General features: G+C 45.9%; 1 protein-coding gene across 2 annotated transcripts in view; it reads left to right on the top strand.

The window, feature by feature from the left end:
* LOC124147154 (TBC1 domain family member 10B-like) overlaps positions 1 to 19,801 on the top strand; it is a 120,628-nt gene that overhangs the window by 83,448 nt on the left and 17,379 nt on the right. For both annotated transcript variants that reach the window (XM_046517764.2, XM_046517763.2), the window contains one exon: positions 2,800 to 2,914. In XM_046517764.2, the coding sequence (XP_046373720.1) occupies positions 2,800 to 2,914 (115 nt within the window). The remainder of the gene's footprint in view (positions 1 to 2,799; positions 2,915 to 19,801) is intronic.

Raw genomic sequence — 19,801 nt, 5'->3', positions numbered from 1 at the left:
AAAACTAGCTGTCCTCCACATTACCAAATTACATCACAGTACAATAGAATAGATATATATATTCACACAATACTGAATGTAAGGAATCCAAAGAGACGAACAAACCCTGTACCCCAAACAGACGTTATAGCATATGGAATGTAAAGGGAGATAATTCAGTGGCCATACAACGTGTGACCATAAGACTATATGGCTGTAATTATTACTTGTCAACATGTATGTATCCTCAGACAAGTGTACGAATATGCACTTCAAACATGATTCTGCTGCTGTTGTTATATAGTTGACTTTTTAATTGTCATTCATGGATTTTTCTCTCAAATTCACCTTGTTTTCTAATTTCTAATTTAAATTTTTAATTTTTTACATTGTTTGTTTTGTTAAATTGTTTTTATTGGGTTTCACTTAAAAAAAATACATATTTTTATTAACTGTTATTTTGTCACGGTTTTAAACTCCCCATTCACTGATAAGTCCATTGGCTGCCAGTACTCACCACTCCACTGAGCTGTGACAAATCCCACTTCCAAATTGCATTTTCTTAGTTGATCAAGGAAGGATTGGCATCTGTGTGTAGCAAAAACATCGAAGATTTCAAGAGATTTCAGACGGGCTGGTAGATGAAGTTCTTTGTTGACAATTCCTACTATCAACTACCATATTTTCTACCATAATTTGCATAATACATATAATGTGCATAATACTTTTTTCCCTGGAATACTGAATCCCCTACAGGGGCATGCGCATTATATACTGAACTGCAAAAGAAACATCACCATGGATAGATATATGAGCAACCTTATTTGTCAAAACACTGTAAACATACTTTGAGACATATTAAAAAGATGAAACTTGGCAAAACTGATCATCAAGGTTAAAATTTAAGTGTCAGATGTTCTTATAGTGAAACACAACACTTGTCTCTGAGAAAATGGCATCACAAGTCAGTATCTCGTGTCTGCCATGTGCATTGATGACTGCCATGCAACATCGATACATGGAATGGATGAGGCGGTTGATGAAGGCCAAAGGCACTTGAGCCCACACTCTGAGGAACGCCTAACACAGTTCAGCTGCAGTTGTCGGCCTTGGTCGAACGTCATTCAGCCGTCTTTGAATCTCGTCCCACAGGTGCTCAATGGGATTTAAATCGGGACTGAGGGCAGGCCACTGCATAGTTCTGATGCCATTCTGCTGGAGGAAGTCTCTTGTTGCTATCCCATTGTGGGCACAGGTGTTATCATGCTGAAACTCGTGGTTGCGGTGACGTGCCAAATGAGGTATGGCATCTGGTCTCATGACTTGATCAATGTACCGAGCTGCTGTGACACCATTGCCTACCCTGGACTGATGTTCTGGAAGACCACAGGGCCGACCGACTCTCTGTGCAAGACCAATTCCACCCGACACCATGATGCTCGGACCACCCCACGAGTCTCTCTCAACAATACAAGCATCCGAATATCGTTACCCACGGCGTCGCCAGACTCTCTCTCTGGCATCTGCTGTTGAGATACAGCAACGGCTCTCGTCTGAGAAGAGGACTCTTTTCCACTGCTGGTGGCGCCAATGCTGGTGCTGTGTTGCCCACTGAAGACGGTCCCGGTGTTGATTTGGTGTCAGAATGGGTCCTCGGTGTGGCCTGTGACAGTGGAGGTGTCTGCTCGTCAATCGTCGACACACGGTGTCTGCACTAATGTGTCACTGGTGTGTCCCCATGGTCTGTCGAGCAGTTTCGGAGGCAGAAACAAAGCGATCTTGAAGATGCTGTTACACAATCTGACGACCCTAACGTCGGGTGGTGACCCTTGGTTTCATTTTTTCCGGACAAGGTAATGTTAAATTTGAGAAACTTTGACAAAAATTTCCCAGATATTTAAATGACAACTTTTCATGCAATGTTACTTTGGGTGACGTTTCTTTTGCGGTTCGTTATACTTGGATGCACACTATGCACTGGAAAAAGCAGTACTTATCCATGGCACTGCTTGAGGTTTTATTCACCTGCCAAGTGAGGAACATATATTTCCTTTTAACACCAAGTTAAGGAGGAATCATTACAGATTATAGATCTTAAGAAGTGTGTTTTCTTCAAAAATACTTAGATATGAGTATTATATTCTTGCTCTGCATGTCCCTGGCTGCAAGAAAGTAGCTTGACCCCTTTATTTAAGTTTCTAAATGGCTGCTGCAGAATCACATTTTACAAATATATTAATCACTTTTCCCTGAAAACCATTGGACAACTTGCACGGAGAAAAGGCATATGAGTGTTTGAAACAAATGAAACCGAGCAGGTAGTGTAGTAGCACCAGCAGCACAATGATCAATGTGATATTGTAAGCGGCTACAGCCAGGATGTTCAACAGCAACTGCAATGACTTGGGCAAGGTTGCAGCCTCATGAGATGTGGGACATGGACCTAGCTTGTCTTACATGTGTCCAGTGTGGTTAGGATCAGCAGACACAACTGGCCTGTGACATTGATGCCTACTTGTTGCAGAAAGTTAAGTGTCTCTAGCAGTATGTGGACATGTGTTATGTCTGGTCATGTCGTCAGATGTCTATTGCCATCAATTAGTGGTTTTTGGGTTATGGTGTGAGGTTACTTAACACATTCTCTGGGAACGCTGTTGCCGCTCCAAAACCCAGACAACACTGCAACAGAGAAACACTGCTTTCCCTTAAATCTCACAAACAGTTTAATTGAAAAGTAAGTAAGATGGAACTTAGGGATTATAAGATTGTATGAATAATCATCATTATTATATGTATATATATCTATATTATTTTTTTCAGAAAAAGCAACGTGTTGAGCCAATAATGTATATGACTGAGTGGTTCATGTGTGTATTTACTCGAAACCTCCCTTGGGCATGTGTGCTGCGGATATGGGACATGTTCTTATGTGAAGGTTTGCAACCTCATTTCTCACTTATTCCAAAACAATTCTATTATATTTTGCAGTGTTTTAGTCAGTCTGTCATAGATTGCATGAAATATCAGGCCCTCTAAAAGGATCAAATAAGTAGAATTATCAGAATAATTACTAGCATTAACATGACGTCCTGCTAATTTTTACCTTTAACCTCTTACTTTTGACTAGCATCAGCAGTTAAAACTGTTCATTTATCATGGCCAGACACATTCCACTGAGATCAACCACCATGTTACCTCACATTCCACCGACATCCAGTACCATGTTACCTCACATTCCACCGACATCCAGTACCATGTTACCCCACATTCCAACGACATCCAGTACCATGTTACCTCACATTCCACCGACATCCAGTACCATGTTACCCCACATTCCACCGACATCCAGTACCATGTTACCTCACATTCCACTGACATCCACCACCATGTAACCTCACATTCCACTGAGATCAACCACCATGTTACCTCACATTCCACTGACATCCACCACCATGTTACCTCACATTCCACCGACATCCAGTACCATGTTACCTCACATTCCACCGACATCCAGTACCATGTTACCCCACATTCCACTGACATCCACCACCATGTTACCTCACATTCCACCGACATCCAGTACCATGTTACCTCACATTCCACTGACATCCACCACCATGTTACCTCACATTCCACCGACATCCAGTACCATCTTACCTCACATTCCACCGACATCCAGTACCATGTTACCTCACATTCCACCGACATCCAGTACCATGTTACCTCACATTCCACAGACATCCAGTACCATGTTACCTCACATTCCACAGACATCCAGTACCATGTTACCCCACATTCCAACGACATCCAGTACCATGTTACCTCACATTCCACCGACATCCAGTACCATGTTACCCCACATTTCACCGACATCCAGTACCATGTTACCTCACATTCCACTGACATCCACCACCATGTTACCTCACATTCCACTGAGATCAATCACCATGTTACCTCACATTCCACTGACATCCAGTACCATGTTACCTCACATTCCACCGACATCCAGTACCATGTTACCTCACATTCCACCGACATCCACCACCATGTTACCTCACATTCCACTGACATCCACCACCATGTTACCTCACATTCCACCGACATCCAGTACCATCTTACCTCACATTCCACCGACATCCAGTACCATGTTACCCCACATTCCACTGACATCCACCACCATGTTACCTCACATTCCACCGACATCCACCACCATGTTACCTCACATTCCACCGACATCCAGTACCATGTTACCTCACATTCCACCGACATCCAGTACCATGTTACCCCACATTCCACTGACATCCACCACCATGTTACCTCACATTCCACCGACATCCACCACCATGTTACCTCACATTCCACCGACATCCAGTACCATGTTACCTCACATTCCAACGACATCCAGTACCATGTTACCTCACATTCCACCGACATCCAGTACCATGTTACCCCACATTCCACTGACATCCACCACCATGTTACCTCACATTCCACTGACATCCACCATTAGATTACCCCACATTCCACTGACATCCAGTACCATGTTACCTCACATTCCACTGACATCCACCACCATGTTACCTCACATTCCACCGATATCCAGTACCATGTTACCTCACATTCCACTGACATCCACAATTATATTACCCAACATTCCACTGAGATCCACCACCATGTTACCTCACATTCCACTGACATCCACCACCATGTTACCTCACATTCCACCGACATCCAGTACCATGTTACCTCACATTCAACCGACATCCACCACCATGTTACCTCACATTCCACTGACATCCACCACCATGTTACCCCACATTCCACCGACATCCACCACCATGTAATCTCACATTCCACTGACATCCACCATTATATTACCCAACATTCCACTGACATCCACCACCATGTTACCTCACATTCCACCGACATCCAGTACCATGTTACCTCACATTCCACTGACATCCACCATGATATTACCCAACATTCCACTGACATCCACAACGATATTACCCAACATTCCACTGACATCCACCACCATGTTACCTCACATTCCACCGACATCCACCACCATGTTACCCCACATTCCAACGACATCCACCACCATGTAACCTCACATTCCACTGACATCCACCATTATATTACCCAACATTCCACTGACATCCACCACCATGTTACCTCACATTCCACCGACATCCACCACCATGTTACCTCACACTCCACTGACATCCACCGCCATGTTACCTCATATTCCACTGAGATCAACCACCATGTTACCCAACATTCCACTAACATCCACCATTATATTACCCAACATTCCACTGACATCCACCGCCATGTTACCTCACACTCCACTGACATCCACCCCCATGTTACCCCACATTCCAACGACATCCACCACCATGTAACCTCACATTCCACTGACATCCACCATTATATTACCCAACATTCCACTGACATCCACCACCATGTTACCTCACATTCCACCGACATCCACCACCATGTTACCTCACACTCCACTGAGATCCACCGCCATGTTACCTCATATTCCACTGAGATCAACCACCATGTTACCCAACATTCCACTAACATCCACCATTATATTACCCAACATTCCACTGACATCCACCGCCATGTTACCTCACACTCCACTGACATCCACCCCCATGTTACCTCACATTCCACTGACATCCAGTACCATGTTACCTCACATTCCACCGACATCCAGTACCATGTTACCTCACATTCCACTGACATCCACCATTATATTACCTCACATTCCACTGACATCCACCACCATGTTACCTCACATTCCACTGACATCCAGTACCATGTTACCTCACATTCCACTGAGATCCACCACCATGTTACCTCACATTCCACTGACATCCACCATTATATTACCCAACATTCCACTGACATCCACCACCATGTTACCTCACATTCCACTGACATCCACCACCATGTTACCTCACATTCCACCGACATCCAGTACCATGTTACCTCACATTCCACTGATATCCACCATTATATTACCCAACATTCCACTGACATCCAGCACCATGTTACCTCACACTCCACTGAAATCCACCACCATGTTACCTCACATTCCACTGAGATCCACCACCATGTTACCCCACATTCCACTAACATCCACCACCATGTTACCCCACATTCCACCGACATCCACCACCATGTTACCTCACACTCCACTGAAATCCACCACCATGTTACCTCACATTCCACTGAGATCCACCACCATGTTACCCCACATTCCACTGATATCCACCTCCATGTTACCCAACATTCCACTGACATCCACCACCATGTTACCCCACATTCCACTAACATCCAGTACCATGTTACCTCACATTCCACTGACATCAACCATTATATTACCCAACATTCCACTGACATCCACCACCATGTTACCTCACATTCCACTGACATCCACCACCATGTTACCTCAAATTCCACTGACATCCACCACCATGTTACCCCACATTCCACTAACATCCACCACCATGTTACCTCATATTCCACTGACATCCACCATTAGATTACCCCACATTCCACCGACATCCAGTACCATGTTACCTCACATTCCAACGACATCCAGTACCATGTTACCTCACATTCCACCGACATCCAGTACCATGTTACCCCACATTCCACTGACATCCACCACCATGTTACCTCACATTCCACTGACATCCACCATTAGATTACCCCACAATCCACTGACATCCAGTACCATGTTACCTCGCATTCCACCGACATCCAGTACCATGTTACCTCACATTCCACTGACATCCACCATTATATTACCCAACATTCCACTGACATCAACCACGATATTACCCAACATTCCACTGACATCCAGCACCATGTTACCTCATACCCGTGCTCGTGGGTTTCACCGAAGTAGTAAACGTCTGAGACCTGCATCACTTCGGGCTTTCCTCCCACATTAAGCTGACACGCCACGATATAACTGGAATACTGTTAAAAGCGGCGTTAAACCCAACTCACTCACTCACTCACTCACCATGTTACCTCACATTCCACCGACATTCACCACCATGTTACCTCACATTCCACCGACATCCACCACCATGTTACCTCACACTCCACCGACATCCACCACCATGTTACCTCACACTCCACTGACATCCACCACCATGTTACCTCACATTCCACTGACATCCACCACCATGTTACCTCACATTCAACTGACATTCACCATTATATTACCCAACATTCCACTGAGATCCACCACCATGTTACCTCACATTCCACCGACATCCAGTACTATGTTACCTCACATTCCACTGATATCCACCATTATATTACCCAACATTCCACTGACATCCAGCACCATGTTACCTCACACTCCACTGAAATCCACCACCATGTTACCTCACATTCCACTGAGATCCACCACCATGTTACCCCACATTCCACTAACATCCACCACCATGTTACCCCACATTCCACCGACATCCAGTACCATGTTACCTCACATTCCACTGACATCCACCATTATATTACCCAACATTCCACTGAGATCCACCACCATGTTACCTCACATTCCACTGACATCCACCATTATATTACCCAACATTCCACTGACATCCAGCACCATGTTACCTCACACTCCACTGACATCCACCACCATGTTACCTCACATTCCACCGACATCCAGTACCATCTTACCTCACATTCCACCGACATCCAGTACCATGTTACCCCACATTCCACTGACATCCACCACCATCTTACCTCACATTCCACCGACATCCACCACCATGTTACCTCACATTCCACCGACATCCAGTACCATGTTACCTCACATTCCACCGACATCCAGTACCATGGTACCCCACATTCCACTGACATCCACCACCATGTTACCTCACATTCCACCGACATCCACCACCATGTTACCTCACATTCCACCGACATCCAGTACCATGTTACCTCACATTCCAACGACATCCAGTACCATGTTACCTCACATTCCACCGACATCCAGTACCATGTTACCCCACATTCCACTGACATCCACCACCATGTTACCTCACATTCCACTGACATCCACCATTAGATTACCCCACATTCCACTGACATCCAGTACCATGTTACCTCACATTCCACTGACATCCACCACCATGTTACCTCACATTCCACCGATATCCAGTACCATGTTACCTCACATTCCACTGACATCCACAATTATATTACCCAACATTCCACTGAGATCCACCACCATGTTACCTCACATTCCACTGACATCCACCACCATGTTACCTCACATTCCACCGACATCCAGTACCATGTTACCTCACATTCAACCGACATCCACCACCATGTTACCTCACATTCCACTGAGATCCACCACCATGTTACCTCACATTCCACCGACATCCACCACCATGTAATCTCACATTCCACTGACATCCATCATTATATTACCCAACATTCCACTGACATCCACCACCATGTTACCTCACATTCCACCGACATCCAGTACCATGTTACCTCACATTCCACTGACATCCACCATTATATTACCCAACATTCCACTGACATCCACAACGATATTACCCAACATTCCACTGACATCCACCACCATGTTACCTCACATTCCACCGACATCCACCACCATGTTACCCCACATTCCAACGACATCCACCACCATGTAACCTCACATTCCACTGACATCCACCATTATATTACCCAACATTCCACTGACATCCACCACCATGTTACCTCACATTCCACCGACATCCACCACCATGTTACCTCACACTCCACTGACATCCACCACCATGTTACCTCACACTCCACTGAGATCCACCACCATGTTACCTCATATTCCACTGAGATCAACCACCATGTTACCCAACATTCCACTAACATCCACCATTATATTACCCAACATTCCACTGACATCCACCGCCATGTTACCTAACACTCCACTGACATCCACCCCCATGTTACCTCACATTCCACTGACATCCAGTACCATGTTACCTCACATTCCACCGACATCCAGTACCATGTTACCTCACATTCCACTGACATCCACCATTATATTACCTCACATTCCACTGACATCCACCACCATGTTACCTCACATTCCACTGACATCCAGTACCATGTTACCTCACATTCCACTGAGATCCACCACCATGTTACCTCACATTCCACTGACATCCACCATTATATTACCCAACATTCCACTGACATCCACCACCATGTTACCTCACATTCCACTGACATCCACCACCATGTTACCTCACATTCCACCGACATCCAGTACCATGTTACCTCACATTCCACTGACATCCACCATTATATTACCCAACATTCCACTGAGATCCACCACCATGTTCCCTCACATTCCACCGACATCCAGTACCATGTTACCTCACATTCCACTGATATCCACCATTATATTACCCAACATTCCACTGACATCCAGCACCATGTTACCTCACACTCCACTGAAATCCACCACCATGTTACCTCACATTCCACTGAGATCCACCACCATGTTACCCCACATTCCACTAACATCCACCACCATGTTACCCCACATTCCACCGACATCCACCACCATGTTACCTCACACTCCACTGAAATCCACCACCATGTTACCTCACATTCCACTGAGATCCACCACCATGTTACCCCACATTCCACTGATATCCACCTCCATGTTACCCAACATTCCACTGACATCCACCACCATGTTACCCCACATTCCACTGACATCCAGTACCATGTTACCTCACATTCCACTGACATCAACCATTATATTACCCAACATTCCACTGACATCCACCACCATGTTACCTCACATTCCACTGACATCCACCACCATGTTACCTCAAATTCCACTGACATCCACCACCATGTTACCCCACATTCCACTAACATCCACCACCATGTTACCTCATATTCCACTGACATCCACCATTAGATTACCCCACATTCCACCGACATCCAGTACCATGTTACCTCACATTCCAACGACATCCAGTACCATGTTACCTCACATTCCACCGACATCCAGTACCATGTTACCCCACATTCCACTGACATCCACCACCATGTTACCTCACATTCCACTGACATCCACCATTAGATTACCCCACATTCCACTGACATCCAGTACCATGTTACCTCGCATTCCACCGACATCCAGTACCATATTCCTCACATTCCACTGACATCCACCATTATATTACCCAACATTCCACTGACATCAACCACGATATTACCCAACATTCCACTGACATCCAGCACCATGTTACCTCATACCCGTGCTCGTGGGTTTCACCGAAGTAGTAAACGTCTGAGACCTGCATCACTTCGGGCTTTCCTCCCACATTAAGCTGACACGCCACGATATAACTGGAATACTGTTAAAAGCGGCGTTAAACCCAACTCACTCACTCACTCACTCACCATGTTACCTCACATTCCACCGACATTCACCACCATGTTACCTCACATTCCACCGACATCCACCACCATGTTACCTCACACTCCACCGACATCCACCACCATGTTACCTCACACTCCACTGACATCCACCACCATGTTACCTCACATTCCACTGACATCCACCACCATGTTACCTCACATTCAACTGACATTCACCATTATATTACCCAACATTCCACTGAGATCCACCACCATGTTACCTCACATTCCACCGACATCCAGTACTATGTTACCTCACATTCCACTGATATCCACCATTATATTACCCAACATTCCACTGACATCCAGCACCATGTTACCTCACACTCCACTGAAATCCACCACCATGTTACCTCACATTCCACTGAGATCCACCACCATGTTACCCCACATTCCACTAACATCCACCACCATGTTACCCCACATTCCACCTACATCCACCACCATGTTACATCACATTCCACCGACATCCAGTACCATGTTACCTCACATTCCACTGACATCCACCATTATATTACCCAACATTCCACTGACATCCACCACCATGTTACCTCACATTCCACTGACATCTAGTACCATGTTACCTCACATTCCACTGACATCCACCATTATATTACCCAACATTCCACTGACATCCAGCACCATGTTACCTCACACTCCACTGACATCCACCACCATGTTACCTCACATTCCACCGACATCCAGTACCATGTTACCTCACATTCCACTGACATCCACCATTATATTACCCAACATTCCACTGACATCCACCACGATATTACCCAACATTCCACTGACATCCAGCACCATGTTACCTCATACCCGTGCTCATGGGTTTCACCGAAGTAGTAAACGTCTGAGACCTGCATCACTTCGGGCTTTCCCCCACATTAAGCTGACACGCCACGATATAACTGGAATACTGTTAAAAGCGGCGTTAAACCCAACTCACTCACTCACTCACTCACCATGTTACCTCACATTCCACCGACATCCACCACCATGTTACCTCACATTCCACCGACATCCACCACCATCTTACCTCACACTCCACCGACATCCACCACCATGTTACCTCACATTCCACTGACATCCACCACCATGTTACCTCACATTCAACTGACATTCACCATTATATTACCCAACATTCCACTGAGATCCACCACCATGTTACCTCACATTCCACCGACATCCAGTACCATGTTACCTCACATTCCACTGATATCCACCATTATATTACCCAACATTCCACTGACATCCAGCACCATGTTACCTCACACTCCACTGAAATGCTCCACCATGTTACCTCACATTCCACTGAGATCCACCACCATGTTACCCCACATTCCACTAACATCCACCACCATGTTACCCCACATTCCACCGACATCCACCACCATGTTACCTCACATTCCACTGACATCCACCACCATGTTACATCACATTCCACCGACATCCAGTACCATGTTACCTCACATTCCACTGACATCCACCATTATATTACCCAACATTCCACTGAGATCCACCACCATGTTACCTCACATTCCACTGACATCTAGTACCATGTTACCTCACATTCCACTGACATCCACCATTATATTACCCAACATTCCACTGACATCCAGCACCATGTTACCTCACACTCCACTGACATCCACCACCATGTTACCTCACATTCCACCGACATCCAGTACCATGTTACCTCACATTCCACTGTCATTCACCATTATATTACCCAACATTCCACTGACATCCAGCACCATGTTACCTCATACCCGTGCTCGTGGGTTTCACCGAAGTAGTAAACGTCTGAGACCTGCATCACTTCGGGCTTTCCCCCACATTAAGCTGACACGCCACGATATAACTGGAATACTGTTAAAAGCGGCGTTAAACCCAACTCACTCACTCACTCACTCACCATGTTACCTCACATTCCACCGACATCCACCACCATGTTACCTCACATTCCACCGACATCCACCACCATCTTACCTCACACTCCACCGACATCCACCACCATGTTACCTCACATTCCACTGACATCCACCACCATGTTACCTCACATTCAACTGACATTCACCATTATATTACCCAACATTCCACTGAGATCCACCACCATGTTACCTCACATTCCACCGACATCCAGTACCATGTTACCTCACATTCCACTGATATCCACCATTATATTACCCAACATTCCACTGACATCCAGCACCATGTTACCTCACACTCCACTGAAATGCTCCACCATGTTACCTCACATTCCACTGAGATCCACCACCATGTTACCCCACATTCCACTAACATCCACCACCATGTTACCCCACATTCCACCGACATCCACCACCATGTTACCTCACATTCCACTGACATCCACCACCATGTTACATCACATTCCACCGACATCCAGTACCATGTTACCTCACATTCCACTGACATCCACCATTATATTACCCAACATTCCACTGAGATCCACCACCATGTTACCTCACATTCCACTGACATCTAGTACCATGTTACCTCACATTCCACTGACATCCACCATTATATTACCCAACATTCCACTGACATCCAGCACCATGTTACCTCACACTCCACTGACATCCACCACCATGTTACCTCACATTCCACCGACATCCAGTACCATGTTACCTCACATTCCACTGTCATTCACCATTATATTACCCAACATTCCACTAAGATCCACCACCATGTTACCTCACATTCCCTCGACATCCAGTACCATGTTACCTCACATTCCACTGACATCCACCATTATATTACCCAACATTCCACTGACATCCAGCACCATGTTATCTCACATTCCACTGAGATCCACCACCATGTTACCCCACATTCCACTGATATCCACCTCCATGTTACCTCACATTCCACTGACATCCACCACCATGTTACTCCACATTCCACTAACATCCAGTACCATGTTACCTCACATTCCACTGACATCAACCATTATATTACCCAACATTCCACTGACATCCACCACCATGTTACCTCACATTCCACTGACATCCACCACCATGTTACCTCAAATTCCACTGACATCCACCACCATGTTACCCCACATTCCACTAACATCAACCACCATGTTACCTCATATTCCACTGACATCCACCATTAGATTACCCCACATTCCACCGACATCCAGTACCATGTTACCTCACATTCCAACGACATCCAGTACCATGTTACCTCACATTCCACCGACATCCAGTACCATGTTACCCCACATTCCACTGACATCCACCACCATGTTACCTCACATTCCACTGACATCCACCATTAGATTACCCCACATTCCACTGACATCCAGTACCATGTTACCTTGCATTCCACCGACATCCAGTACCATGTTACCTCACATTCCACCGACATCCACCACCATGTTACCCCAGATTCCACCGACATCCACCACCATGTTACCCCACATTCCACCGACATCCACCACCATGTTACCTCACACTCCACTGACATCCACCACCATGTTACCTCACACTCCACTGAGATCCACCACCATGTTACCTCACATTCCACTGAGATCCACCACCATCTTACCCCACATTCCACTAACATCCACCATTATATTACCCAACATTCCACTGACATCCACCATTATATTACCCAACATGCCACTGACATCCACCACCATGTTACCTCACACTCCACTGACATCAACCACCATGTTACCTCACATTCCACTGACATCCACCACCATGTTACCTCACATTCCACTGACATTCATCATTATATTACCCAACATTCCACTGAGATCCACCACCATGTTACCTCACATTCCACCGACATCCAGTACCATGTGACCTCACATTCCACTGACATCCACCATTATATTACCCATTATTCCACTGAGATCCACCACCATGTTACCTCACATTCCACCGACATCCAGTACCATGTTACCTCACATTCCACTGACATCCACCATTATATTACCCAACATTCCACTGAGATCCACCACCATGTTACCTCACATTCCACCGACATCCAGTACCATGTGACCTCACATTCCACTGACATCCACCATTAGATTACCCCACATTCCACTGACATCCAGTACCATGTTACCTCGCATTCCACCGACATCCAGTACCATGTTACCTCACATTCCACTGACATCCACCATTATATTACCCAACATTCCACTGACATCAACCACGATATTACCCAACATTCCACTGACATCCAGCACCATGTTACCTCATACCCGTGCTCGTGGGTTTCACCGAAGTAGTAAACGTCTGAGACCTGCATCACTTCGGGCTTTCCTCCCACATTAAGCTGACACGCCACGATATAACTGGAATACTGTTAAAAGCGGCGTTAAACCCAACTCACTCACTCACTCACTCACCATGTTACCTCACATTCCACCGACATTCACCACCATGTTACCTCACATTCCACCGACATCCACCACCATGTTACCTCACACTCCACCGACATCCACCACCATGTTACCTCACACTCCACTGACATCCACCACCATGTTACCTCACATTCCACTGACATCCACCACCATGTTACCTCACATTCAACTGACATTCACCATTATATTACCCAACATTCCACTGAGATCCACCACCATGTTACCTCACATTCCACCGACATCCAGTACTATGTTACCTCACATTCCACTGATATCCACCATTATATTACCCAACATTCCACTGACATCCAGCACCATGTTACCTCACACTCCACTGAAATCCACCACCATGTTACCTCACATTCCACTGAGATCCACCACCATGTTACCCCACATTCCACTAACATCCACCACCATGTTACCCCACATTCCACCTACATCCACCACCATGTTACATCACATTCCACCGACATCCAGTACCATGTTACCTCACATTCCACTGACATCCACCATTATATTACCCAACATTCCACTGACATCCAGCACCATGTTACCTCACACTCCACTGACATCCACCACCATGTTACCTCACATTCCACCGACATCCAGTACCATGTTACCTCACATTCCACTGTCATTCACCATTATATTACCCAACATTCCACTAAGATCCACCATTAGATTACCCCACATTCCACTGACATCCAGTACCATGTTACCTCGCATTCCACCGACATCCAGTACCATGTTACCTCACATTCCACTGACATCCACCATTATATTACCCAACATTCCACTGACATCCACCACGATATTACCCAACATTCCACTGACATCCAGCACCATGTTACCTCATACCCGTGCTCGTGGGTTTCACCGAAGTAGTAAACGTCTGAGACCTGCATCACTTCGGGCTTTCCTCCCACATTAAGCTGACACGCCACGATATAACTGGAATACTGTTAAAAGCGGGGTTAAACCCAACTCACTCACTCACTCACTCACCATGTTACCTCACATTCCACCGACATCCACCACCATGTTACCTCACATTCCACCGACATCCACCACCATCTTACCTCACACTCCACCGACATCCACCACCATGTTACCTCACATTCCACTGACATCCACCACCATGTTACCTCACATTCAACTGACATTCACCATTATATTACCCAACATTCCACTGAGATCCACCACCATGTTACCTCACATTCCACCGACATCCAGTACCATGTTACCTCACATTCCACTGATATCCACCATTATATTACCCAACATTCCACTGACATCCAGCACCATGTTACCTCACACTCCACTGAAATGCTCCACCATGTTACCTCACATTCCACTGAGATCCACCACCATGTTACCCCACATTCCACTAACATCCACCACCATGTTACCCCACATTCCACCGACATCCACCACCATGTTACCTCACATTCCACTGACATCCACCACCATGTTACATCACATTCCACCGACATCCAGTACCATGTTACCTCACATTCCGCTGACATCCACCATTATATTACCCAACATTCCACTGAGATCCACCACCATGTTACCTCACATTCCACTGACATCTAGTACCATGTTACCTCACATTCCACTGACATCCACCATTATATTACCCAACATTCCACTGACATCCAGCACCATGTTACCTCACACTCCACTGACATCCACCACCATGTTACCTCACATTCCACCGACATCCAGTACCATGTTACCTCACATTCCACTGTCATTCACCATTATATTACCCAACATTCCACTAAGATCCACCACCATGTTACCTCACATTCCCTCGACATCCAGTACCATGTTACCTCACATTCCACTGACATCCACCATTATATTACCCAACATTCCACTGACATCCAGCACCATGTTATCTCACATTCCACTGAGATCCACCACCATGTTACCCCACATTCCACTGATATCCACCTCCATGTTACCCAACATTCCACTGACATCCACCACCATGTTACCCCACATTCCACTAACATCCAGTACCATGTTACCTCACATTCCACTGACATCAACCATTATATTACCCAACATTCCACTGACATCCACCACCATGTTACCTCACATTCCACTGACATCCACCACCATGTTACCTCAAATTCCACTGACATCCACCACCATGTTACCCCACATTCCACTAACATCAACCACCATGTTACCTCATATTCCACTGACATCCACCATTAGATTACCCCACATTCCACCGACATCCAGTACCATGTTACCTCACATTCCAACGACATCCAGTACCATGTTACCTCACATTCCACCGACATCCAGTACCATGTTACCCCACATTCCACTGACATCCACCACCATGTTACCTCACATTCCACTGACATCCACCATTAGATTACCCCACATTCCACTGACATCCAGTACCATGTTACCTTGCATTCCACCGACATCCAGTACCATGTTACCTCACATTCCACCGACATCCACCACCATGTTACCCCAGATTCCACCGACATCCACCACCATGTTACCCCACATTCCACCGACATCCACCACCATGTTACCTCACACTCCACTGACATCCACCACCATGTTAACTCACACTCCACTGAGATCCACCACCATGTTACCTCACATTCCACTGAGATCCACCACCATCTTACCCCACATTCCACTAACATCCACCATTATATTACCCAACATTCCACTGACATCCACCATTATATTACCCAACATGCCACTGACATCCACCACCATGTTACCTCACACTCCACTGACATCAACCACCATGTTACCTCACATTCCACTGACATCCACCACCATGTTACCTCACATTCAACTGACATTCATCATTATATTACCCAACATTCCACTGAGATCCACCACCATGTTACCTCACATTCCACCGACATCCAGTACCATGTGACCTCACATTCCACTGACATCCACCATTATATTACCCATTATTCCACTGAGATCCACCACCATGTTACCTCACATTCCACCGACATCCAGTACCATGTTACCTCACATTCCACTGACATCCACCATTATATTACCCAACATTCCATTGACATCCAGCACCATGTTACCTCACACTCCACTGAAATCCACCACCATGTTACCTCACATTCCACTGAGATCCACCACAATGTTTCCCAACATTCCACTAACATCCACCACAATGTTACCTCACATTTCACTGACATCCACCATTATATTACCCAGCATTCCACTGACATCCACCACCATGTTACCTCACATTCCACCGACATCCACCACCATGTTACCTCACATTCCACTGACATCCACCATTAGATTACCCCACATTCCACTGACATCCAGTACCATGTTACCTCACATTCCACTGAAATCCACCACCATGTTACCTCACATTCCACTGACATCCACCACCATGTTACCCCACATTCCACTGACATCCACCACCATGTTACCTCACATTCCACTGACATCCACCATTATATTACCCAACATTCCACTGACATCCACCACCATGTTACCTCACATTCCACCGACTTCCAGTACCATGTTACCTCACATTCCACTGACATCCACCATTATATTACCAAACATTCCACTGACATCCACCACCATGTTACCTCACATTCCACTGACATCCACCATTATGTTACCCAACATTCCACTGACATCCACCACGATATTACCCAACATTCCACTGACATCCAGTACCAAGTTACCTCACATTCCACCGACATCCAGCACCATGTTACCTCACATTCCACCGACATCCACCACCATGTTACCTCACATTCCACCGACATCCACCACCATGTTACCTCACACTCCACTGACACCCACCACCATGTTACCTCACATTCCACTGACATCCACCACCATGTTACCTCACATTCCACTGACATTCATCATTATATTACCCAACATTCCACTGAGATCCACCACCATGTTACCTCACATTCCACCGACATCCAGTACCATGTGACCTCACATTCCACTGACATCCACCATTATATTACCCATTATTCCACTGAGATCCACCACCATGTTACCTCACATTCCACCGACATCCAGTACCATGTTACCTCACATTCCACTGACATCCACCATTATATTACCCAACATTCCATTGACATCCAGCACCATGTTACCTCACACTCCACTGAAATCCACCACCATGTTACCTCACATTCCACTGAGATCCACCACAATGTTACCCAACATTCCACTAACATCCACCACAATGTTACCTCACATTCCACTGACATCCACCATTATATTACCCAGCATTCCACTGACATCCACCACCATGTTACCTCACATTCCACCGACATCCACCACCATGTTACCTCACATTCCACTGACATCCACCATTAGATTACCCCACATTCCACTGACATCCACCACCATGTTACCTAACATTCCACTGACATCCACCACCATGTTACCTCACATTCCACCGACATCCAGTACCATGTTACCTCACATTCCACTGACATCCACCATTATATTACCCAACATTCCACTGAGATCCACCACCATGTTACCTCACATTCCACTGACATCCAGTACCATGTTACCTCACATTCCACTGACATCCACCATTATATTACCCAACATTCCACTGACATCCACCACCATGTTACCTCACATTCCACTGACATCCAGTACCATGTTACCTCACATTCCACTGACATCCACCATTATATTACCCAACATTCCACTGACATCCACCACCATGTTACCTCACATTCCACCGACATCCAGTACCATGTTACCTCACATTCCACTGACATTCACCATTATATTACCCAACATTCCACTGACATCCACCACCATGTTACCTCACATTCCACCGACATCCAGCACCATGTTACCTCACATTCCACTGAGATCCACCACCATGTTACCCCACATTCCACTGAC

Source organism: Haliotis rufescens, unplaced genomic scaffold, assembly GCF_023055435.1.
Source record: "Haliotis rufescens isolate VD_foot unplaced genomic scaffold, xgHalRufe1.0.p SCAF_15, whole genome shotgun sequence".
Classification (NCBI taxonomy): Eukaryota; Metazoa; Mollusca; class Gastropoda; order Lepetellida; family Haliotidae; genus Haliotis; species Haliotis rufescens.
Note: the sequence above shows the minus strand (reverse complement) of the source record. Positions and strands in the feature narration are given on the sequence as shown.